Source organism: Gadus macrocephalus, chromosome 7 (genome assembly GCF_031168955.1).
Source record: "Gadus macrocephalus chromosome 7, ASM3116895v1".
Taxonomy (NCBI): domain Eukaryota; kingdom Metazoa; phylum Chordata; class Actinopteri; order Gadiformes; family Gadidae; genus Gadus; species Gadus macrocephalus.
In genome coordinates this window covers 11,968,938-11,995,624 of record NC_082388.1, presented here as the reverse complement: position 1 = coordinate 11,995,624, position 26,687 = coordinate 11,968,938, and the positions used below count along the sequence as shown (strand labels likewise).

Below are 26,687 nucleotides of genomic sequence, written 5' to 3'. Positions count from 1 at the left end.
CTTCCAGCCTGGGCCTGGTTATCTCCTCCTCCTTCTGCCCTCACTCCACACAGACCTCCTTCTCTTTCTCACAGCCTCCTCGCTCACCCAGGCACTGGACACACACACACATGCACACACACACATTTTAGGTTAGTTGAAAAATGTTGCTTTCACACCCCGATGTTTCTGTGTTCATGGAGACATGGTTTTTCAGAATGACATTACCGCCAGGGTTAAGGGGAGGGAGAGAAGTGGGTCAGCGAAGAAGGAAATAAAGAAGAAGAAGAAGAAAAAGAAGAAGAAATTGTCTTCTTTATTTCCTTCCATCCATTACCTCTCCCCTTTTTTATTTCACTCCCAGAGTTCGACCCCTGACGGGAAGGTTGCTTGGCCTTCCTGAATGCTCCCAAAGTACACAGCTTCCTGTCCAGAGACTGGAGCCCGAGTCTGGACAACAACAACACAGCCGCTGTGGCTCAGGGGGGAGGAGGAAGTGGGAGGAGGCGGCATCGAGGAGCTGAAGGGCACGGACGGGAAAAAGAGGGGAGGGTGGGGGGGTTTCGCACATGGTTCTTGTTAGATACACTGCTGTGTAGTTTCAATCTTTTCTCTTTCACACTGGAATGCAACGTTTAGCGCTTGTGTCTGGCCTCCCTGTCGGTGGGCGAGCAAAGTGGCAATCCCCCATCAGCTGTTGAAGCGAGGAATTAGAATGATGATGGGTAATTTTTTAGCACGTTTGCTGGCAGGGAGGGAAATACTTCCTTCTTATGTGAAGTTAAGACTATTCTAAGAAATAGAAACAAAAATGACTGGCTTATTGTTTGGATGCGCTACATCTCAGTACGGTGTCATAAAAAAGCAGAAGAAGGCATGTGACTGTCTATTGTAGATTAGTCAGAATGGTTTCATACAATAGTCACTGGACAAAAGGAGTACTTTAGAGCTCAACATTTGTGGTTCTCTAACATAGCTCTTCGTTTATAAGGGACCATTTTTCCATTTAGCTGAACATTGTCTCCCTGACTCCCTTTATAATCCCATAATCCTGTGTTCAGTGTCAGCATACGCGAGACAGGCCGCTATGTAGGAGCGCACGTTTAGCAGGAAGCAAGCAGAATCATTGCAACATGTGCTTTTGTTCCTCCCTTTTCTTTTAAAATACTTTTCTTTGTCTCAGCCCATTTCAGACGTGGCCGGTACAGAACATGGCGTGTTTCTGCTGTTCTACAGCCAGGCAGTTTTTGGTCCCCCCTTTTTTTTTTTCAAGTCACAAGTGAGCATGATGACCCATCCTGGCCCCGGCGAGACAAAGCTCTCATTCTCCACCAATCGGAAAAGGACATGACATCATCTTGTCCATACAAAGGTCCAAATATCACCCCCCTGCTACGGTTGAGAAAGTCAATCGGTAATTGAGAATATGTTTGTGTGTTGTGGGTTTGCTTGTATTTGATGCGTTTTGATGGTTAGGCGCCCTACATCTGCTGCGCTCATACAATTATCAAGCAAATGGTGATGCATAACCCATGTGTAATGTAACCATAAATAGTAAATAGACTTGGGATGGTATTAGTAAATCTGCAGCTTATCAAATAGGGTGAAGTAGGATGGTGATGTTACAAAAACATGTTATCCGAAATCATTACAACATTAGGGAAGAGTTACGTTGATATACTCAGATTGTACTACGATCATAATAATGTATATTTAATTGCTTTAGAGAAATATAATCGTCATCACATATATGTTATACATAAGAGAATGATTAACGACCTTGGTCAAGCTTCTATCCCAGTTCTCAGTCCTGTCTTTAAGTTGTATTTTTTTTTTTATTGAATTGGCCAAGTCCTACCAGATGTAATGTAACGCTGGTGATGGAAGTTGCTATGCAACTCGGTGGCCATGCACAGACGCTTGGGACCACATCAGTCACCAGCCATGCTCAACTGAGCCACTAGTGGGAACTGTTTTCCCCAATCCAAGAATCAACATTGTTCTTGTTTTCCATTAACCGCACACTGAAGTGGATGCGGTTGAGGTTTAAAGGTGTAGTGTATAGAATTCCATGGCATCTAGCATATCAGACTTGGCAGAAATGTAATATAATAATCATATGTGATTTAATTTGTATATAATCCCATGAAAATAAGAACTGTGTTGTCATTACCTGAGATTAAACCCTCTGCATTAACAAAGGGAGCACGGTCCTCTTCCATGGGGGCCACCATATTGCTACATCATGTTTCTGCACTAGCTCATAACAGACAAAAGGCTCTAGAGATTTACTTTTAATTTAAAAAATAAATGGGCCAAGAGTCTTCGGGAGGGGGTTATCCCCATGGCTACGATCCATTTGTAATTCTTTTTTCGTATCATCGTTGTGTAGGTGTTATCCGTTATTCGGATAACAATATGTTATTTTATATATTATATAATTATTATGAACGATGTTGGATATGAAATATCCCCACACACCTTGGCGTTATCCCATTTGTTTCCTTGAAGCTCAACCATCTCTCAGACGCAGCCATCAAAATCAACTGCCTTTTCAGAAGGAGAACCACCCACCATTGCGTTACATTAAATGGCTGTGCGTTCTCTAATACATCCATGCATTGGGGATGTTTGTTTTTGAGGTTGTTTCCATAACCAAAAGTATCACCATTTGGCATGAAGTTGGTATCCAAAACGAAACTTTTGCGCTACAACTTTCAACAGGCATTATCAAAAGAAACCTAATATTCAAGAACTGCAGTGCAAGTACTATTGATAAGAATAACACATATATATATATATACACACACACACACACACATATATATACACACAGACACACATATATATATATATGTATATATATATAAATATATGTATATATGAATATGTATATATATATATGTGTATATATATGTGGATATATATATGTGTATATATATTAGAGCTGTCAGTTAAACGCGTTATTAACGGCGTTAACGCAAACCAAATTTAACGGCGTCAAAAAATGTAACGCGCGATTAACGCAATTATTTTATAAAAAAAATAATACTTTGAATACTTTGAATACTGCTTCAAAACAAAGAAGCAGTAGCCTGACTGCTATGTTCAAGTGACATTTGTTCAATGCAGTCGTTTAATTGCACTATAGGCTCTTTTTTTGTATCATCCTGTTTTGATCAGTATATGCCAATGTTATCAATAAAAAATCATTTGCACAAGGCAAGCCGATGCACTTCACCATGTTGATAAGAGAATTAAAATGAGAAGAATTATGGGACAAAAAAATCAAGGGATATTTAGCATAGAAAAAGAATTTGCGATTAATCGTGAGTTAACTATGACATTAATGCGATTAATCACGATTAAATATTTTAATCGCTTGACAGCTCTAATATATATATATGTGTATATATATATGTATATATATATATGTATATATACACAAGGCAAGCCGTGCCTTTATTGATAACAACATTGGCAACATTGGCATATACTGATCAAAACAGGACGATACAAAAAAAGAGCCTATAGTGCAATTAAACGACTGCTTTGAACTAATGTAATTTGAACATAGCATGTATGTATGCATATATATATATATATAGATGTATATATATGCATACATACATACATACATACATACATACATACATACATACATACATACATACACACACATAACAGATAGTGATAACTATAGGTCCATGAATTAAGTTTACAACTATGTAATCAAAGAAGCATTTCCTGATGCATGTATTTGTAGCATTGAATGAAATCTCAAAATCAGTTGAACGAGACAACACAAGAGTTTTGAAATCAAGTATATATTTCATTTGTATTTGAATGCACAAGGACCCTTTTTTAAAACTTCAGAACAATAAACAAAAAGAAACACCCAAACATACCCAAATACCCACACAGTTTCACTCATACAAATCTTTTTCATACACTTATTTTTCTTTCACATTGATTCCAGATATATATGAAAATAAAATACAAAATAAACTCCAGAGGGTAAACAATGCTACATGTTTTCTACAGTTAGAATGGTACGATAATGGAATCTGCTATTTATGGCAATGAGAACATGAAGTAGAGAGAGTGGAGGCTACTTAGCTCTCAATACGATTTTCTTAACGCCAGAAAACATAAACCCTCCCTGGTTCTTAGTGGATAATAAGAGAGTTAAGCCGGACAAGGCAAAAATCAAGAGGAAACGTGACAATTAGTTTGTCTCTACGCTCATTGAGTAAATATCCCAAATATTTGCTGCCGCTAATAGCTCAGGAAATGCATGCGTTTGGTTTTCAGATTAAAACAACATTGTGTTTTGGTTGGCTGATCATCAGACAAAGAAAGCTTACTTGTGATGGCCATTATTTAAGAAATGTCCAAACCTGTGTGATTAATCAGAAAAATCAATCACAGATTAATCCTCAATTCAATTCAAAATTGATTAAAGCCCAAAATCAGATCAATGTCCAGTTGTAAAAGATTTAGGCAACTGAGAATGAACCAAACAATCGTTGAGACAGGTGACAAAGCTTTCAAAATACACCACCAGGACTATTCATGAATAGGACATGTAGTATATCTCTAATGACACACCTGTTCAGTAGTTAATCATTGATTTACAAATCAGGGGATTAAGTAAAAGCCCAAAGCCGAAGGAGTGCACATTTCAGTTCATATTTGCAACGTGCCCAAAAAAGAATGAGAATCACATTTTTTAAAAGAGCAAAGCACACAGAGTTTGACGGAACACAGTGTTGCTCGTTTTACATTATTGATTTTGTAAATGGAAATGTGAAAATATGATTTTGTGTCCATCCCGAACAGTGGTATGCTTTGGGAATAAGTCATTATAGCAAAATAATTAGTCAGTATATCTGTCACTATGATGTGGTAGGATGGGACTACTTAGTTCAACAAACAACAGACAGTAATGCATAATTCCGTCATATTAAAAATTTGTGGATATGCATGTATCAATTAGGCTGATACGCCATGCAATGATTAAATAAGGCATGTTGGTTCTTTACTTTGACATAATTATCAGAAAGTTGTTGAGGATTGAAGGAAGTTACAAAAAGATCACAGTGTAAAAATAAAGTAATAAAATGTATATAATTAATAGCCTTTTGTTAATGGCTATTAACACAGTTGTTAATGCTAAATTTAATTTTAAATGAATACCATTACCCAGTAAGCCCAAATTCTTTACCAATCCTTGAAAATAGATCTTCAAAAAGGATTACAAAAAAGGATTTGGATGTTAAGAGATTCTCTATTCATTAGGTATTTTAAAATGATTGGTCATTAGCATCTGATAGTTGAGCCTATGTTGTGTTATGCTATGTGATATAAAATTGGTATGGATAAAGTAAGATTAGCATGTTGCATGAATCTACATCTTAGACTCAATGTCTGATTTAAAATAGTTACCAATAAGTTTTGGCCCAAATTACAAATATCTGACATTATTGCTCCCAGAATACCGCTCATATCAGTCATTTATCAATAAAGAGTTTAAGTGTCTAAAATATTGAATAGCTTCCACTAGATGACTTGAACCCTTATTGTTGTTGGCTTTCTGCAAGCCTGGCGATAATTATTATATCTGGTTAATATATGAAATGTGTATGGGGAATAAGTTATGCACAAGCAAAAAAATTAACTAAAAAGGATGTTGCAAGCCATTCTATGTTTTGATCAAGTTTAGCCAAATCTATGCATCCAGTTAGCATTTAGATTAGCCCAGCTAACACACAGACTAATAGCCGCCGACGTAGCTAGTGCTAGGCTACATACGAAGCTAGGCCTGTACATGAAAAGTGCAGAGACAAACAGAGATGACACACATAATCACCTCATGTTTGAGGCTGTTCAACATTAAGTAAAAGGCTTTGGTAATAAGAATACAATTCAGGATATCAAACTAATGAAAGATAAGTGTCCCCCTGGGGGGGGGCAAAGAGCGGTTTCCATTCCAGTTTTTCCAGAAAGTCAATTTACACTAAGTAACAGGTACACATCCCTGAGGGTATTCTGAAGGATGTGGTGGGAATGCAAAAGTTCTCAATAAAGCGCTTCTCTACTCTCGGCGGTCGCCCTTAACGTTTCCACTGTAACATTCCGACTGGTTCACACACACTTTCACACACCAGCGAGGCGGTCCACCGCACAGGGCCGCCACCGGTTCACCGGGAGCCCTTAGCTGTGTTAAGGTGCCTTGCTCATTGGGGCACCTCAACCAGAACACAACCCGGGGATCGAACCTCAAGGACGGTTTTCGGGGAAACCCGCTGTGCCACCGGAGCCAGCTTGCCGGCGCTCAGTGTCGGGGTGGGGTGCCGATGTCCGCCGTGATGTTGACGTAGAGAGACTGTCTTTCCACCGACAGAGTCTTGTAGGAGCAGCTGTTCAGACCGTCCTTGCGCCACACCTGGGGCGTTCGTCCCAGCAACCGCATCCTTGAGCAACAGGGAGGGAGGAGTGATGGTAAGATTAGACTAGGGGCCTTGATATCGCCCGTGGCCTCGCAGGCTTCTACAGTGGTGAGCTCCCTGTAGACCAGTTCAAAAGTACCTACTAGTTTTGGGCGATTTCCTGCTGGCCGTAAATAGAAACAAGTCAGAGAGCAATGAATAGAATTGGGAGACAAACCTTTTCCATCTCGCTTGTTTAAAAAAAAAAATCTGCTTCTTGCAGAATATTCACCTAGCGCTGTGAATATTATCGCAGTCAATATTAGCGCATTCAATATTAGCGCATTCAATATTAGCGCAGTCAATGTCGAAGACAAGGCAAGAAAAGCCTCATATCAGTAGCATTGATGCCACTGATATTATGACAATATAATAGCATAATAATTAGAGCTGTCAAGCGATTAAAATATTTAATCGTGATTAATCGCATTAATGTCATAGTTAACTCACGATTAATCGCGATTAATCGCAAATTCTTTTTCTATGCTAAATATCCCTTGATTTTTTTGTCCCATAATTCTTCTCATTTTAATTCTCTTATCAACATGGTGAAGTGCATCGGCTTGCCTTGTGCAAATGATTTTTTATTGATAACAACATTGGCATATACTGATCAAAACAGGACGATACAAAAAAAGAGCCTATAGTGCAATTAAACGACTGCTTTGAACAAATGTCATTTAAACATAGCAGTCAGGCTACTGCTTCTTTGTTTTGAGCCAAAGAAAAAAAAAATTGCGTTAATCGCTCAATACATTTTTTAACGCCGTTAAAATTGGTTTGCGTTAACGCCGTTAATAACGCGTTTAACTGACAGCTCTAATAATAATGCAAGTACACCCTTTCAAAGAGTAATTTTTCTTTCTTCCTTAAGAATGATCAGACATCGGAATTGAATGTGAAATGCTTTCACACAGAATAGAAGCAGCGCAGAAGACGCAAATATGGGTAGTTTTTGTTCCGAGGTGAACTTGCTCGGTTTATGACAGACTTGTGATCTTTCAAATCCTGTGAACACCTGTAAATCTGGCATGGTATGGTTCAATCGGGCATGTGGTCTAGGTTATTGTTTAATAAATTATGTGATAAACCATTGGACTGACATTTTTTACCTGAGTATCTGTTTGACTTGACGATATACAGTATATTGATCACTTGAGATGGCAATAAATTACCAGCTTCTGTGTGGTGAGCTTCCTTTAATTTAGAGTAACTGTTATCTTAGCTCGCTACACTTTCCGAGAAGCATGCCGAACTCTGTGTAGAGGATCACATTTTAATGGAGTTAGACTTTCTAATCCAAGTGCAAAGATAGTGGAGCAAATGGCAGTTTCACCAATGAGGGTGATGACGATAAATGGGTCTCGATTCTTAAACACATCAGTGTTTGTGGGAGTTAAGTTTTCTAGATGTTTTCATGTAGCGCACTGCAAGTAAACATTAGCCTGTAGCGACGACTGCTATCTATATGAATGAAGAATATATAGAACAGATAGTGTTGACTAAAGGTCTATGAATGTAGTTTAACCCTATAAGGGGATTGTGTGTTGAGAAACTTAAAGAAACGTTAATAGTACATAATGAGCTCGATCATGTCGTACAACATTTACAGTCTCAATGGTGACTATGACAAAGATACCCGGTTAGGATTGGGTTAACTGATTAATTCAGAGGATTAAGAAGATTAAATATATATATCTAACCCCTGGTGCGATTCAGATTTTTCTTCAAACAGAAATTTAGTCATACATGTCCAGTTTGGCTCCATGGTTCTTTTAAATTCTTGTATGGACGTCAATGTTGAAGGACCTTTATGCAAACAAACACGCATAGAACACGATGGCCAATATTGAGGTCACGTCCATACATACCGGACTATGCTTTCTTCTGCAACGCATAGCCAACACAGCTGGAAGGATCATTGGTGCCCAACTCCCTTCCTTGAAAGACATACATCCCCCGCCTCACCCAAAGAGGGACCATGATGGTGCGCGACGCCAACCACCCGGGGCAGTCTGTTCAGCCTCTTGCCCTCTGGGGGAAGGTATCGGAGCGTCCGCGTCCACCAGACTCACAAACAGCTTCAACCACCCGGCGCAGTCTGCTCAGCCTCCTCTGGGAGAGGGTATCGGAGCCTCCGTGCCCGCTCCACCAGACTCACAAACAGCCTCATCCACCAGGCTGTCAGGAAGCTAAATTCTCTCCCCTCAGTGACATCCACCAGCTGTCAGAAAGCTGAACCCCCCCCCTCCTTTCTACCCCTCCCCCCCAAAACAGACTGAAATTGCTGCCATTACTGACACTTTTTTTGCACTGCCACTAACTCAAATGAACTTATTAAGGAACTTATGCTGCTCTTAGATTTCATTATATCATTACTCTATCTCTGTAATATTAGTAATGTCCTCATCTCTTGTGCACTTCAATGTTTCCTTCTAGTGTTGTCTTATCTGTTGTGCATGTGCACTCTATCTGTTCACCGTGGGATAGTGAGAAACGTCATCTCGCTCGCTTTGTGTGTTTACACGTGAAGTATTTGACATTAAAGATGACTTTGACTTTGACGTCATACAATAAGTGGATTACGTCATCGGCCTGACAGGCATACACAGGGACGCAGCGCTAATGTTCTAACGCAGGACCTTTGACCCTCTCACCACCTACCGGTCGGTGTTGACCTTGTTGCCGCTGTCCCGCTTGTGGAGCACCATGGTGTAGCGCGCCACCTCGGGCGGAGGACGCACGATCTTCATGCCCTGCAGCTCCACCCTGACACACACACACACACACACACACACACACACACACACACACACACACACACACACACACACACACACACACACACACACACACACACACACACACACACACACACACACACACACACACACACACACACACACATTATAACGATAATAATTGTAATGTGTCCCCCTTTCGACCATTGTTACATAACCAGTTATACTCATTAATACCTCTGATAAGGCTGATGGTAATACTAGATTTGAATCCATTGGGAATATTTGGAAACGTGAGAGGTCTCCGGTTCGACTGCCATTTAGTTCAGCTATTGTCTAGGGAAGAGCTCTCTGAAATTCGCCTGTATACACCACTAGACACACAGGAATCGTACCGTCGATCAAGTCTTTATTTCTAAGTTATATCTCCCCAACAAAAAACAAAACAAAATTTAATTCCCCACACAACATTTCTGTCTGGGTAGGCGACTCGTCTAACAGGGTGTTAGCAAGTTAACCTTTTGTTGTGTCTGGTAATGATTGAAACCCATTAACTCGAGTGACCTTGGATAGATTTTCATCCACGACGGTAGTGCAGGCAACAAGTCCCATGATACAACTTTACTCCATGTCATTACTCATATTGTTAGTGTTTTGATTGAGGGACCACTAGCGGCAGAAATGACTTGTTATCCCTCAATCAAAGGTTTTTTTCAAGTGGAATGTGAAAAGTTAATATTAGTACTGAGACATTTCGAAGAACACCCTCACCTGGTGGATGTGGCAGAGGAATAAAATAACATCCACAACGTATTGCTAACAAGACACAGGAACACAGTGGTAACACAGTGGTAACATAGTGGTAACAGGTCTGGTGTTCATGTCCTGAGGCGGTGGGGTCAGACCTGATGCGGAGGTCGTCGTCCTCGCCTCCCCAGCCCCAGTAGTTGTTGGGGAAACCGTTCACTCTTTTAAACTGCTCTTTGGTCAGCGCCGTGACTCCTCCAAAGTAGCCTTTGTAGCGCAATCTAGAAACAAGTAGAAATGCAAAACTATCGTTCAGATCCTGATCTAGTCCCAGTGTATTTATTAAGTCACAAGGGCCATCAGTAACGCCGAGAACTGTCGGTCATGTGGTGTTGCTGATTCAAGCAGTTGAGAACTCAACCCTGTCCGTATGGTAATGTGTTTCCAACACAACACACAATTCATTTCTTTATCATAGCCTATCCCAAAAATGACATTAATCCACTGCACATGAGAACTCCACTCTGCAGGTATGGCCATGTGTGTCCGACACAAGAACACATGCATCAGTTAGAGCGGCATTGACTTGGTGGTAGAGCGGGTTAACTTGTAACCTTAAAAGTTCCTAGTTCGATCCTCGCCTCCTCTCCTCGCTGAGTGTTGAGGTGTCCCTGAGCAATACACCTAACCCAATCTGCTCCCGACGAGCTGGTTGTCGCCTTGCATGGTTGACGCCACCGTTGGTATGTGAATGCATTTACCATCAATACCATTTACATAAAGGACGCACGCACATAAACCAATTGTTTTGCCCCAGGGCAATGAGGAAGAAATATTCCCATCACAATAATTAAAACACACAGTTATTTGTATTGTTAATCTGTAAATGCAAGTTAGTTTCATGGAAGACATTTTGTGGTGTCTCAAGTCCATGTGACTAGCCTTACTAGCCTCACTCGGACTAGCCTCACTCGGGCTAGCCTCACTCGGGCTAGCCTCACTCGGGCTAGCCTCACTCGGGCTAGCCTCACTCGGGCTAGCCTCACTCGGGCTAGCCTCACTCGGACTAGCCTCACTCGGACTAGCCTCAGTGTGACTAGCCTCAGTGTGACTAGCCTCAGTGTGACTAGCCTCAGTGTGACTAGCCTCACTCGGGCTAGCCTCACTCGGGCTAGCCTCACTCGGGCTAGCCTCACTCGGGCTAGCCTCACTCGGGCTAGCCTCAGTGTGACTTCACTCTGACCCGCCGCCACACCTACTTGTAGCCCGTGGCGTTGCGGCCCACCACCATGTGTTTGGGCTGGCTGTCGCACGTGTACAGGTTGTGGTCGTTCTCGGGCACCAGGTCCACGTCGTGGAAGATGAAGCAGTCCCAGGCGTGGTCCTTCAGGGCCTCCAGGTAACCCACGTTCAGCAATTTGGCACGGTTGAACGTTGCGTCGCCTGCCTTCGACAACATGCAAACAAACAAACGATAAATACACCCTAACACATTTTACCACAAGCTCACAATGGTTCCTAATAATAAATTATGAAATGATATATACTTGATTTCACAAGAAGTTCATTTAAATGCGTCTGTAATTCTGCTTGCACCTAGAGATAGCGCCTTTCCTCTCAAATTGAAAGGTGTTCAATTTGAGTGTGAATGCTCACTGATATTTGAGATATCAGTGAGCATTTACATTGCCACTGTAGCCACAAAGTCTGTTATGAGGCGGCTCCAATCTCCTCTGTTTAATGTGTATCTTCCTCTGGTTGTCTTCATCCTTGCAGACTTGCCCCCTACCCCGAGTAGTGTATTTCAAACTCTCTTGGTCTCTCCTGCCAAGGCTATTTCCGATGGAAACTCCCCTCACCTTTGTTTTTACTGCCCACAATGTGAACGTTTCCCGATAAGAATCTCCCATTGTCTCATGGAAGATGCTTGGTGAATGCTCGCAGTGTGCATTCCCCTGACCTTGCTCTGCATTTAGATCTTAACTCAATCCTTGAATAATGGCCTGTGAACAAATTCCGGTACGGGTGGGGGCTGGGGTTTACCGTTGATATTTCTTGTTGGATTTCATCGAATCGTGACGTATTGTTTACTAGTGACGCGCATGAACATGGCCGAACATGAAAGTTTTACTCAATATTAAAGAATCAACCATCATATCATATCCCTTTATTATTGATTGACGTTGAAACCGTCTGTTGGCATCGACTTTGCTCAGTGTTAAACGTTGTGTACTGGTAAACCAGGTGTATAAGGTCAAGTGTTGCCTTCCATACAGCGGCATTACAATGTGCTTCTAATAAATAAAAGAAAAAGGATTCAAGTTCACAAAGGTCAGTTTCAAGTTCACATGCCTTTTTATTTTTCTTGTAGCCTATCAAACCCTGCTGTGAAAAACTTTAAGATTCCGAACGCAGCGCACATGAACGGTCGCTGTCGGGAACACGCGCAAGCGGAGCGTCATCACTGACGAGCCGTCTCGTTATCACCAGGACCGTGAACGCGCCTTAATCCATTATCTGTTGGATGACATCACTTCCTGTCCGAAAGAGTTCTGATCATGTGCCTGTGGTACACTTCCCGTCTGAAAGAAAGAACAGAAGCCTCTGTAGTCTGAGGGATGATGTCACTTCCTGTCCGTACCTGCTGTATGACGTAGATGGCGTAGTGGAGCTGCTGCCTCTGCAGAAAAGGGTGCAGGTGATGCAGGAGGTAGAGGAGGTGCTTCTCGCGGCTACGCTGAGGGACGAGGATGGCCACGCTTTGTCTCGCCTGGCATTCTGGGGGCTGGTACTGACCCCCGGCTACCACGCTGTTCTCATCTACCACTTCCTTCATCGTCAGCGAAGGCTCGAAGGACAGCTTCAGGGTGCCATCTTGGAGGGGCAAAAATAATAGGCTTTGAAAGAACGAGTCAGATGAGGTCTGTGTTATTAGGTAGAACATGGGATGTAGGACAGCCCTCTCTCCTTGTCAACAGGATTTGGGCCCAACTCCCCAATCTCTGTCCTGAAGGCCAGCTCGGTGGGGGAACTGATTGCAGAATTCCCCCACTCAGCTAGCATTCAGTATCAAGACGACAACTAGGTGTAAAATGTCCTTAGGACACAGAATATTGAAATATATACTGAAATGCAGTATTAAAATGTGCGATTATAAAGCACACACAGACAAAAACATTTATTTGTGTCTCTGGTATTTCTGATCAAACAGAACATTAGAAACATTACTGATTTCGGAAAAACACATACATATTGTCGCTCTCGCACTTTACATCCAAATGATGGCATGGAAGCAGTAAAGTGAGATGTAGTTGGTATGGTTGAATAAGTTGTATCAGCTGATCACAATAAAGTAAACCTACCAAAGCAAACTTAAGGCAACAATTACAAAGTTGCGAGTCAATTCCGAATCGTAGAAGTCCTCTACATCTACAGTACTCGCTGATATTATGGACTAAGATCTTGCCCAGGGACAACAGTATACAGTCCAACATGCTGAGAAATTACCTTTTAGCATCACAACTTTTGTTCCATAAGCGTGCAACCCTGTCCACAACTCTGCAGAGACATGACCTCTCTCTGCTTAGAGAGAGGTCATGTTTCCTGAAGCTCAGCTAGGCATTGGAAAAAACTACTTCATTCATCGTTCACATCAACTTTATCTTATTTTATTTCATGATCATAATACCTAACAATATATAGTTTGTTTCCGTCGTCCTCCATCGCTCGATTCAACAATACATTTTGGCACTTTTTATGACTCCCGGATCAGACCGCAGAAAAAGCCTTGGACTTTCCTATCGCCAACATGCCTCTGTACTCGGATATCTCAGGCACGGAGACTGGGAAATACACAGACTGCACCAAACTGCAACAGACAGTGGCTTTATTTGAAACGAGACTAGCAGCATTAGAAAAATGCAAAGGACTCCTCCAGGATACAGTGCCGATGTGTGAGTTTGCTGAGCTCACTCAGATACAGCAAGATGATCAAAGCTACACTGTATCCTTCCCGAAGCTGGACAAAAGAGAGACAGTTCCAGCTGCGTCTCACTGGCACAGAGTCGGCGGAAAGCCAAAACAACATACCAAAGTGAATCAACAAGTTCACTCAACGCCAAATGCTAAGCTACCCAAAGCTAAAGTTACATGTATCAGCCGGATTAGCCCGTCACTGAAATTAACCCTGCCACTGAAGAACCGGTTCCTGCCACTTCAAGAGTCCACGAATGCGCCTGCCACCCATGCACCCCTGAGCCCCGAGATGCGTCCGGACGGACAGTGTGGACAGAGACGGAACAAGAACCAGTCGCCATGGAGGCGAGCTGCGCATGCCTCGGCCACCAGTGCACCCCTGACCCCTGAAATGTGTCCGGACAGACGGTACGGACAGAGATGGAACAACCAGTCGCCACGGAGGCGGGCTGCGCATGTGTCTGCCACCGTCCAACAAGGGCCCATCTCAGAGAAAGCAGATGAACCAGACACTCTGATTATAGGAGACTCAACCATCAAGGATATAACCGGTAAGAAGATCAAAACATGCAACTTCCCATATGGAATGGTTAGTGATATCAACCATAAACTAGCCAAAATCATATTGGAAAACCCCAAAATCTCACAGATTATTGTGCATGCAGGATTTAATGATATTCAAAGAGAACAGTCAGAATTTCTGAAGAGGGATTACACTGATCTATTGGATACACTGGACAAAATACACATCAAGTCATTCATCAGTGGACCCATACCAGCAGTTGACAGGGGAATAAACAGATTCAGTCGTCTACTTGCACTGAATACATGGCTTTCCAGAGTCTGCAATGAAAGAGGAAGGGGCTTTATTGACAATTTCAACTTATTCTGGGGGCGCAAATATCTTTTCAGAGCAGATGGCCTACACCCAAACAGGTTAGGCTCAAAACTGTTGAGGGACAATCTTCTCTTCTCGCTCTCCCACAAATCTACCCTGCCATGGTCTGACACACAGGCCACAGTCAGAGCACAGGTTGAGAAGAAGCGAGACTACAGCCTCCCCCACACATCTACTCTGCCACTATCTGACACACAGATAGCAGACAGCCCACAGACCTTGAAGAGAGACAACAGCCCGCCCGACGCCATCAACACTGTGCCTTCCCCCATCGCTGATGCTGGCTTGGCGAGGAACGGCCACCCCCCTCCTCTGCACTCCCCCATCGACAATGACCTCCAGCCTCATCTCTCCCATAGCCACAACAACAACTCCAGCCCCAATGTCTCCTCCCTTTGCGATTTTCCAGCCGAATTTAAGAAACTGGAATATGTTGGCATCAAACTTGCATCTGTGTCAATGATAGCATCGCCACGTCATGGCCACAGGCTGATGACACCCAAGCGGAGGGCGCCCCAGCCCCCCCACTGTACTGATAGTAGTCCTGAGTATTACTGAAACAAAATAGGGTTCAGCCGTAGACACAGTATAAAGGAAGTTTCACATAATCGGCTGAACCCAAGGTTGCCTAAGTCAAAGCAGGGCAACTTTCGCATTCATGCTGTAACCACTAAGAGAGTAAACAAAGGGAAACTTAGACACACTGCTAACCTCACAAATCTCATATCTATTGCCTCCAAACCAAAAACAACCTTAAAGCCTATCAACAGCACCATCAGGATGGCTCTACTTAATGTGAGGTCTCTTAATAACAAATCATTTTTAGTTAATGATTTTATTACCACTTCTAAACTGGATTTTATGTTTTTAACTGAAACATGGCTGGAACAAATTAACAGTGCAACCGTTCTGATAGAGACAGCTCCTCCCAACTATAACTTTTTTGATGCATGTAGATCTGGAAAAAGAGGTGGAGGGGTTGCTGCTATATTTAAAAATGTATTTCAGGAGAAACAGATGTTATTTGGTGATTTTCCATCGTTCGAATACCTTAGTGCTGTATTGAAATGCTCCCCCAGAGTTCTCCTATTAATTATTTACAGGCCACCCACATATTCTGCAAATTTTTTCGATGACTTCACAGAATTATTGTCTAGCATCTCCACATAATTTGACTATCTAGTTATAACTGGTGACTTCAATTTTCATACTGATGATTTGAATGACAAGTGTGCAAAAAAAACTTTTTTCCATTTTGGACACATTTGAACTGTCTCAACATGTGAAAGAGGCTACTCATTGTAAGGGACACACTCTAGACCTGGTTATCACAAAGGGACTCAATGTTTCTGATCTCTCTGTGACTGATCCTTCCTCTGACCACTTTTGTGTTTTCTTTAACATATCTTTTATTCCCGACATACAGACAAAATCAAACACTGTCAAAAAACGGTATATCAATGAAGATTCTAATGTACTTTTTAAAAAGGCCATCTCCTTGCTACCACCTCTAAACCCATGTTCTGCTGATAATCTTGTAGAAAACTTTAATTTGAACATTTGGAAAGTCATAGATGTCATTGCACCTTAAGGTTAAAACGATTTCTGGAAAGCAAAAGACACCCTGGAGAAAAGCTGCTTCTGTAACAGCACAGAAAAAAGAATGCAGGAAGGTTGAACGCATCTGGCGTAAAACAAAACTTCATATTCACCATGATATCTATAAAGAGAGCCTCCGTGCCTACAATTTAGACTTAAAAAATGCTAGAGAAACATTTTTCTCCAATATATTTAAAACCAACACTAATGCAAAAACCCTATTTGCAACTGTTGACAGACTGACCAACCCCCCAACACAAATTCCACCTGATCTCCATTCCACGCAGAAATGCAATGAGTTTGCAGCTTTTTATACTGATAAAATTGAAGGTATCAGACGCGCCATCAATATCTCCACTTCAAACAAAAATGTTGGACTACCACCCTGTTCAGGCAAAAATAACGTGGCAAGGATGGCATGCTTTAATGTTATAGACTCACAAAATCTTGTGGAAACTGTGACACAACTAAAGCCATCCACCTGTTGCCTTGATACTATACCTACCAACCTCTTTAAGAATGTTTTCGACTGCCTAGCAGTAGACATATTGCAGATAGTTAACAACTCTCTCCAGTCAGGCAATTTCCCAAAAGCTTTGAAAACTGCAGTTATTAAACCCCTTTTAAAAAAGCGGAGCCTAGATGCCTCTATTATTAACAACTACAGACCAATATCAAATCTACCCTTCATAAGTAAAATCATTGAGAAAGTTGTCCTCCAGCAACTTAATCACTTCCTGGCATCAACTGGTTGCTATGACACCTTCCAATCAGGATTTCGACCCCTGCACAGCACTGAGACCGCCCTTATTAAAGTTGTAAACGACATCCGTCTTAACACAGACTCTGGCAAAACCTCAATACTAATGCTACTTTACCTCAGTGCTGCATTCGACACTGTAGACCATACATTACTTCTGGACAGGTTAGAAAACTGGGTGGGGCTTTCGGGCACCGTCTTAAATTGGTTCAGGTCCTACCTACAAAATAGGAACTACTTTGTTTCCATTGGCGATTTTGTATCAGAATCAACCAACGTGACATGTGGAGTCCCACAAGGTTCGATCTTAGGACCCTCTTTATTCAACATCTACATGCTCCCACTAGGGCAAATCATGCAAAATAACAATATTGACCATCATTGCTATGCTGATGACACGCAAATCTATGTATCGCTATCACCAAATGACTATCGGCCCATAGATCTGCTGTGCCAGTGCATTGAGCAAGTGAAAGAATGGATGTGCCGAAATTTCCTTCAACTAAATGAGGACAAAACAGAGATAATTGTATTTGGTTCTAAAACGGAAAGGCTTAAAGTAACCCAACACCTTCACTCTCTGTCCCTGAAAACCTCAATCAAAGCCAATCACATCAAATCAGTTACAAAATCGGCATATTATCACCTTAAAAATGTAGCAAGACTTAGAGGGCTCATGTCCACCGAAGACTTACAAAAACTTGTACATGCCTTTATCACTAGTAAGCTTGATTACTGCAATGGTCTCCTAACAGGTCTCCCAAAACAAACTCTGAGGAAGCTTCAGCTTGTTCAGAATGCTGCTGCTAGAGTTCTAGCAAAGACCAAAAAATTTGATCATATTACACCAATTCTGAAATCGTTACATTGGATTCCTGTAGGTCAGAGAATTGATTTTAAAATCATGTTACTAACCTATAAATCCCCACATGGTTTAGGCCCAAAATATTTAACTGATATGCTTCCACCACATCAGCCTTCTAGACCACTAAGATCCTCTGAGACCAATCTGTTAATTATCCCCAGAGTAAACACAAAACATGGGAAAGCAGGATTTAGTTACTATGCAACAAATAGCTGGAATAAACTCCCAGAGGATTTAAGACTTGCCCCAACTCTGAGCAAGCAAGACTTTTATGTTTGCTATAGCTTTCTGCTAAATCTTAAATACATTGCACTTTCTAAAAAGCTTTTTTAACTTTGCCTTTATTTTTACTAAAATGCCTTTTTAACTTTCTATTTTACCCATTTCTTTGCATATGTTTTTCTTTTACTTATCTATTTTTTTATTTTATTGTATGACAATGTTTATATGTGAAGCACTTTGAGTCTGCCTTGTGTATGAAAAGTGCTATATGAATAAAGTTGCCTTGCCTTGCATAATCAGGAGACCTTAGATTGCTGTAGGACGGCCCAGAACTGGGTCTTCTGCCAATTAATGTACGCTGCCTGATACAGTGGCTGCACTGAAACCTCCATAAAGGTTAGTGTGTGATTTAAAAAAACATTCCACTAACAGTAAGTCATTCTAAGAGAAACTATTAAAGTTGTGTGAACATGAAGGCTTATTAAGAATTGGTGTGCTCATTATTTTCGTTATGCAGTATCTATGTTCTCGTTATTCCATTAACCTGTTAATAATACATATATACACGTGATTAAAATCCGTAAATGACTTGTTACTATGTTATTGAGGGTTATTGAGGTGTGCATCAAAAAATGATGTGGCATAAAATGCAATGAAGCCGATTACTGTACACTCAAGCCAGGCCAATGGCATAACAGCGACATCGCTCATTGACATCGTTTCAGACTTTGAGTACAAACTGGGCGGGGGGATATTCAGAGGCAGACCACACTCCCTACAGTCTTTACGTCTTTCCAAGACTCGGCTGACTTTGAAATGCATATTAATATACTTTTTAACATCTTCAGTAATTGTGCAATGGTATTTTTTTAGATCAAGTTGTCAATCCCTTTAACACCCAACGATGTTCACTGGTGACGTCGTTTACTCACGGAGCAGGGGAGAAGTTTCCGGGCACAGGGCCGTGGACGTGCGGACACTCGACACCTCTGGTGACGCTCCCTCTGGTCTCAGATCCACCCGTGAGCCGTCCCCTGTGAGTGGGACCCTCAACGTCACGGGGGACCACTGCAAGGCCTTCACTGTGTCCCCCTTGAAGGTGGAAATCCACGCCAACGCAGAGAGACACAGCAAGAGGACGATGACGTACTTTCCTCTCCTGGAGACCGTGAGCATAGAAGGACAGAACCCCATGGCCACCCCCTCGATTAACTATTTGTTTTGGTGTTGAGTAGTCTTCTCAGCTTTTGTTTTTGTGCCGTGTGCAGGGCAATGTGATGAAAAAAAACCAAGGATCCGAGATAATCTGCTCATGGCAATGGATTTAACCATGTTGTTTGTCAGGTTTGAGTATCCATTGTTCTCCTTACATCAGAAAGGGTCTGTTCAACACACAACTCTGATGCAGCGCCCTCAGAAACTGTTGAGAAAGAGAGAAGGAATGGTTAGTAAATTTAAGCTCAACAGATTGGATGGCAAACAACCAGGGTGTGCCACAGACCACGACAATGTCGGTTGTTTTCAAATGTTTTTACTGCATGGCCCCGTCCTTTAATAAAAACTGTTCTGTCCATGAAGCAACCTGATCTCTTCCACGAAACCGAACGCTTTATTCCCATTGGACGGGGAAGAATGATGTGGACATTTTTGGTGCAATTTCTAGTCAATATCCTTCAAGTATTTCACTGCTTTTCATTTCAAACATGAAATTGTTACGTATTTTAAGAATCTAAGCTACCCACACATAGACCCAATGATGCAGGACCAAACATATTAGCCGTAAATACCATACATAGCCACAAGGGGAGCAAGACCTTATTGGAGGCTGCTCCAGCCACAGATAGCAGCGCTTTTATATATACGAAGAAGCCGAAGCCAGTACGGCACCCCGGCCACGCCCACTAGGCCACGCCCACTTAACGGTCTCTTACCTGTGCACCCAGTGTGAAGAGACCAGAGAGATTTTCAGCGACACCCGCGAAGGGTCACGGGCCTTTGCCCGTGGCCCATAGTAGCCAGAGTTATTATCTCTCACACGTGTTCCACTCTTTAGCTACAATTCCCTCCGTATAGCTTCACTTACCATGCCGAAACATGCCGACGACTTTATAATAAATGAAGTGAGTTTAAAGCAACCCGGGATTGGACAACTTTCTTCGAGAATATGCAATAGATGGTGACCCCGACGTTTGGAAGGAAGTCCCGAGAAATCCCGGCGGCCGCGACACTAAAACAACTTCAACAGGCCCGCACGTCTGAGGTAAGTAGAACTCTTTGTCTTAAAGATTTAATCTGAAATAGGATTGGTTATAAGAACATTTAGGTGTAAGTTTGTTTTAGCCACCGTCCGGTCATGCTGCTCCAGAGGCTTAGACCTCGACTTAACAAAACATTTTACATTCAAGTCTGTTGGTATTTTGTTATTAAAGACGATGAATTGTTAAAAGCCCCCCTGACCCCCTACACACGTGAAGTCCCCACCCCCCCCCCCACCCTCTCTCTCTCTCTCTCTCTCCCTCTTCTACCCCCCCTCTCCCCACCCCCCCTGTTTACCTGGGCTCTCCTGGCTGTTTGATAAGGCAATGGTAGCCTGCACAAAGGGACCCCCGGTGTGTTATGTCTCTCTGTCTGTCTCTGTCTCTGTCTCTGTCTGTCTCTGTCTCTGTGTCTGTACCTGTGTTTTTAAGGTAAATAGTGAAAGCGCCGAAGTTAAGCCGGGCCACTATAAGGTTTATTTATTACCGACCATAAACTTCCAAACTCTTTACGGTGGGGGGAGGAAAGGTCAGGTTTTTAACGTTAATCTAGCTTAGTTGCATATTAAAACGGAGGCTTGGCCAAATTGGATTGATTCCTCCCGGTTCAGTTAAGTCTAATGTGCAATTTTGATTAGTATAGAACGCAGCCGTAGAGTGTAACCACGTGGTGTTAAAGAGACGGCACGTCTTCGTGACGTGGGTTTCCTTTGTCCAGACGTCCGCCATCTTGGGTCTTGCAGAGACCAAGAGCAGCGGGGAGCCCAACTACAGTGTTACATTCTCTCCCTCTCTCCCCCCCCCCTCTCTCTCTCTCTCTCCTCTCCCCCCCCCCCCCCCTTCTCTCTCCCTCTCCACCCCCCCCCTCTCTCTCTCTCTCCCCCTCCACCCCCCCCTCCCCAGAAGATCCTATCATGAAACCCCCCCACTCCCCTTGCCCCAGTCTTCCAGGTCCGGTAGTCAGACCCCCCCCCCCCCATCCCCCTGTCCACAGGTCCAGTCGTCAGATCCCCCCCTCCCCACCCTTTGTCCCTGCAAACATTCTCTCCCCCTACCCTTCCTTATTCATATTGCTTAGAGAAGATCGGGAGCGGTGGGACGGGGGCTTCGATTTAACTAACAATAGAGAGGCAAGTGGCCTCGCTGTTGTTGGTTGGGTTGAGGTTCTTGTCTTATTGTTCTTGCTTCCCCTTGCCCCCTCCCACCCTCACACCTAGCCATGTGTTGAAACCAACATGTAAATTTAGTTAAGTGTTTGTATATTTGAGGGTCTGTGTGTCTGGATGCTGAAATGCAGAGAGCCACTCCCTAGTTGATATCGGCAAAACACGCAAATATTTGTGTAGATTGTAATCAATGTTTTTTGATTCACCAACATTAATAGTTTAAACGATCTGTAAATGTTCACATTTGTACTAAATTTGTTCTTCCTCTTCAGGCCTTTGCAACCCAAGCAGTGATGGATGCCCGGCATTCATGGTTTTAACCGGTGCACAAGGCGGGAGTTAGCTCAACTGCTGTAGTTCAATTACAATAACATTTGTTTCAACCGATAACTTCTGAATTTTTCTTTTAGGTTCAGTTTTTGTTTAGTTTGTAGAATATCACCATATATTTAATACCCAGATGTGCATAATTGTTGTAAGTTTGAATGACTCTTTATTCTAACTAGTTTAGACGGTTTTGATTGACCTAGCTGAAGGTTCACCAGGTGTCAAGACGTAGGATTGTGGCACTTCCTGGGAGCCTCCGGGCCACACGTTAATCGACTAATCGTTCCTGCAGTGTTCTGAGGTGGTAACGGTGGGGCTCATGGGGAGGCCCCGGGAGAGTTGTCATTCGCGGGCTCACACAGGGAGAAATCGGGTAGGTCGGTAAGTCAGAAGGTTTAATTAATGTATCGATTTGATGTTGACCAACAAAAAACTAGATAATTATAATAATAAATACTGTTCATGTAATGGTATAGTTAGGTCTGGGACCTGCGTAGCTAAAAAAACTGTTTTGGAAATAGTAATGAACGTGTCCGGGACATGTATAGCTATAAAATAAGTCACTTTGCTAAGACATATTCACGTTTGATGTGGTATGCAGAAAGTGGCGATTTAATAAGGCGTATTCACGTTTGATGTGGTATGCGATGTACATAGGAGTGAATCAAAGTGTGGACAACATCAAATGCGAGCAATAGGTAGAATAAATGAAGATTAGGTCATCCAATATACATAGTTAGTGTAGGACAATCGGGTAGTATGATGAAGGTAACTGTTAGTATGAGATACGGTTAACACAGAAGTGATGTTGCACATGCAAATTTTAACATTGTTATTTCCCTTTTACATCTTTCAATGCGCATGGCTGAAGCAATGCGCAAGGAGGGATGTAGTGTGAAATTAAATCAAAGTAGATACTGTAGAACAATTACAATCCCTCAGATCAGGCTTACATTACCTGAGGGGCCCGACCCTATCCAGCTGTAATATCTAGAATAGTCACACCTATACTATTCTAGTAGAATCAACTGTATTTAAGATAATCAATATCCCGGATTTACTTGAATAACACATTTTAAAACAACCATACCAGACTATGTTTGTTATTGTGTAGTGTTGCTTGGTTGCCAGTGCAACCCGTTATTTCTGAATCGCTGCATTGATAATGGTACTGTTGATCTTCCTTGAGACGGTTGTTTTACAGGCCACCTGTTACTGACACGACGACGACGGAGAACCTGTTTGGAGGCTCCCATGATGTAGGAGTAACCTCTCTGAGTTGAGCCCTTGACAAGGAGGGACGAGTCTTGGGTTCATGAATTACAGGCCCGACGACGTCAGAAGAAACAATGGCTACGATAATAACAACGCCCAAAACCACCCACATGCAACAGCGAACCAATGCACGAAGATCACATGAACCACCCGAATCCATGCTAGGCTATCAATAATCTTGAATTTTTTTAATTGTATTATGACTACCAATTTTTACTTTACTTTTGCACATGATGAAAATTGTATGACCTTGTAGCACATGACCAAAAGTATTAGCTCAGGATTTCTATGGATGGTTTTGTTTGTGTGCTGTTTGGCCATGCGATTGTATGATAACAAGATTTATGTTCATTGTTGTATTGTTAAATAATGACCTGTATTCCCAATGAGACCCACAAGGTGAATGACGTCTCAGTATTATGAGCGCATTGTGGTTTTTTCCTCTATTCAAGAGTTTTCCACACAGTTGATGGTGTTGATGATTGATCCTAATTTGACTATGTTTTCGGTGTGGTAAATGGTGTTTATGATTTAAAATATTATTGTATGGTCATCTAAGATGACCAAGGAGGGATTGTTACGTATTTTAAGAATCTAAGCTACCCACACATAGACCCAATGATGCAGGACCAAACATATTAGCCGTAAATACCATACATAGCCACAAGGGGAGCAAGACCTTATTGGAGGCTGCTCCAGCCACAGATAGCAGCGCTTTTATATATACGAAGAAGCCGAAGCCAGTACGGCACCCCGGCCACGCCCACTAGGCCACGCCCACTTAACGGTCTCTTACCTGTGCACCCAGTGTGAAGAGACCAGAGAGATTTTCAGCGACACCCGCGAAGGGTCACGGGCCTTTGCCCGTGGCCCATAGTAGCCAGAGTTATTATCTCTCACACGTGTTCCACTCTTTAGCTACAATTCCCTCCGTATAGCTTCACTTACCATGCCGAAACATGCCGACGACTTTATAATAAATGAAGTGAGTTTAAAGCAACCCGGGATTGGACAACTTTCTTCGAGAATATGCAATAAAATGAACTGATCTTCACTAGCCCATCTCCCCCTTCAACAACAGCTACAGCTAACAAGGTTTTGTTCTATAGAGAAGCATCTTGAGCAAAGCTCGAGTCTAAGATACCTCTCTCCTCGCATTCACCATGTCCAGTTACAAAACCAGGCATTGCTCTTTAACTCTACATCTCTAGGTTAATACCCAGTTCGCCTGTACCCCACCCTGGGCTCTTCAGACATGAAGTTACAGCTCAGCTGACCAAACATCGTCTCGGGGGGAGGGTCTGAACCTACATTCATGACAATCTTACTTACCAATTAACATTAAAAGGTGAAAAAAAACGATAACCAAGGAATCCACATGGAGAATGTTGCAATCGACCAAATTAATAACCTTAGAAACACATAAGGAACCGATTTAACAACACGTTTGTTTCAAGGTAACCCACCCCTCACACACCGCCAATCCCTGGGAGGTGCAAACGTCTGGTGATGGTCCATGGTGCGTCCAAAGGTGTGCTGTCATTTAACATCTCATAGCCTTATCTAAGCCTTCGGAAATATGTAAATAACCAATAACCACTAGGGTTAATTAAGACGTACCATTAGCTACAGACCTAACACAGTCATTGACATCGTTGATGGACGATTGCTATTTAAATATATGTTGACAAAGTTGCATAGACTAGGCTAGAATGGCTACAGTTACGGTGCTTTCTTAGTCGATCTACGTTGATGAGTGTAGTAAAGTTACTTTACCTAATTTCTTCAAGCTGCTGCAGTAGTGAGTGACACCACAGCGCCACGACATGGATTCAGTTCAAGAATTGACAGTGGAGGAAAACCAAAACAGAAAATGACTTCCGGGGTGTCTGTTTCACAATAAAAGCCCATAGACGCAATAAAGCCTATAAACACACGTAATTAACGTTTGCAATCCGTTAATTACCGTTGGACTTCTTCGTACTTTGCCAGACCCACTACTTGGCCATTAACAATATTCATAGTCTTTCCTTTTCATAAACATTGCTTCTGTTTGTTTGCCCTCCTGTGCCCGCTGTGTGATGTTCGCCGATGAAAGCCAAGTGTCAAAAAGTGTGTGATCGGTGGTTGTGGACGTTTAGTCTAGGTGCTGAGAAAGTTTTGTATGCGCTTCATTTAGCGGAGAATATCTCAACTGTTATAGACTAATATATGACCCCAGTGAACAACATGGGATGTGTGACAAAATCTCTATCCGGGACGAAAGGCCCGATATTGACCACAATAGGTGACACTAGTATCACACAAGGGAATGGGACTTTTTTTTCCTTTATAGCTATCTTCATACATTTCTACCAGATTAATCTTCATACTAACAGAAATAATTTTTGCATTAACTTTGTCAAAAAAATAAATAAATGAGGCAATATCTCATTAGGTATGCAGCCATAAATAAACCCTTGAAGCTACAGATTTTCTGGGATGATCACAATGTTTACATTGACAATGTATAAGGTCAGAGAAGGGTTTAAGCATACTGATTTGATACAAAGTAAATGGCTAAAAAATAGTCAACCTATTACAGTACAACTAGCAATTCAATTGGCAATTCCTGTAAATTGCTAGTATTTGGCTGCGCATACCTAATGAGTAGTGCCTCATTTGCATATTTTATTTTTAAAGGAAAAAAAAGTCCCATTCCCTTGTGTGATACTAGTGTCACCTATTGTGGTCAATATCAGGCCTTTCGCCCCGGATAGAGATTTTTTCACACATCCCACGTTGTTCACTGGGGTCATATTAGTCTATAACAGTTGAGATAATCTTCGCTAAATGAAGTGCATACAAATCGTATCCAGGACCTCTAGGATTTATGTAGGCTACGCATATTGAATGAGATATTGCCTCATTTGCATATTTTTTTACATTTTTTAGACAAAGTGTAATACAAAAAGTATTTCTCTTAATATGAAGATTCATCTTGTAAAAAAGTATGAGAATATCTATAAAGGAAAAAAAAAGTCCCATTCACCACGTAGTGTGATACTAGTGTCACCTGTTGTGGTCATTTTCAGGACTTTCGTCCCGGATAGAGATTTTGTCACACATCCCATGTTGTTCACTGGGGTTATATTAGTCTAACAGTTGAGATATTCTCCGCTAAATGAAGCGCATACAAAACTTTCCCAGCACCTAGACTAAAAATGTCAGTCTGAAAACCTATCCAAACATGCCATGTAAATCAACAACGTGAGAAATTTACTTAAGAAACTTTTAACTTATTATCCAATATTATATCCAAAAGTAGTATTAAAGTAGATACTCTAGTAGGCCTATGACATATACTTTTATAGAGGTTTTATACAGTCAATCAAATTAAATTGTTTA

The 26,687-nt window shown here is 42.0% G+C and overlaps 1 protein-coding gene across 1 annotated transcript; it reads right to left on the bottom strand.

Annotated features, from left to right (window-relative positions):
- Window positions 1–3,790: 3,790 nt before the first annotated feature.
- Window positions 3,791–25,228, bottom strand: b4galt4 (UDP-Gal:betaGlcNAc beta 1,4- galactosyltransferase, polypeptide 4). Its single transcript, XM_060056777.1, has 7 exons — window positions 25,077–25,228; window positions 19,210–19,697; window positions 12,600–12,832; window positions 11,218–11,405; window positions 10,117–10,239; window positions 9,135–9,239; window positions 3,791–6,455 (listed from the first exon to the last, which is right to left on the bottom strand). Exons 2-7 carry the CDS (start codon window positions 19,469–19,471, stop codon window positions 6,317–6,319), a joined length of 1,050 nt encoding a protein of 349 aa, XP_059912760.1. The 5' UTR covers window positions 19,472–19,697; window positions 25,077–25,228; the 3' UTR covers window positions 3,791–6,316.
- Window positions 25,229–26,687: the final 1,459 nt, after the last annotated feature.

Excerpts from the sequence above, each read along its gene's own strand:
- b4galt4 (XM_060056777.1), bottom strand. The coding sequence starts at position 19,471 with ATGGGGTTCTGTCCTTCTATGCTCACGGTCTCCAGGAGAGGAAAGTAC. Across the intron at positions 11,406-12,599 it reads CCATCTACGTCATACAGCAG|GCAGGCGACGCAACGTTCAA; the intron begins GTACGGACAGGA and ends ATGTTGTCGAAG. Across the intron at positions 6,456-9,134 it reads AACAAGGTCAACACCGACCG|GATGCGGTTGCTGGGACGAA; the intron begins GTAGGTGGTGAG and ends CTGTTGCTCAAG.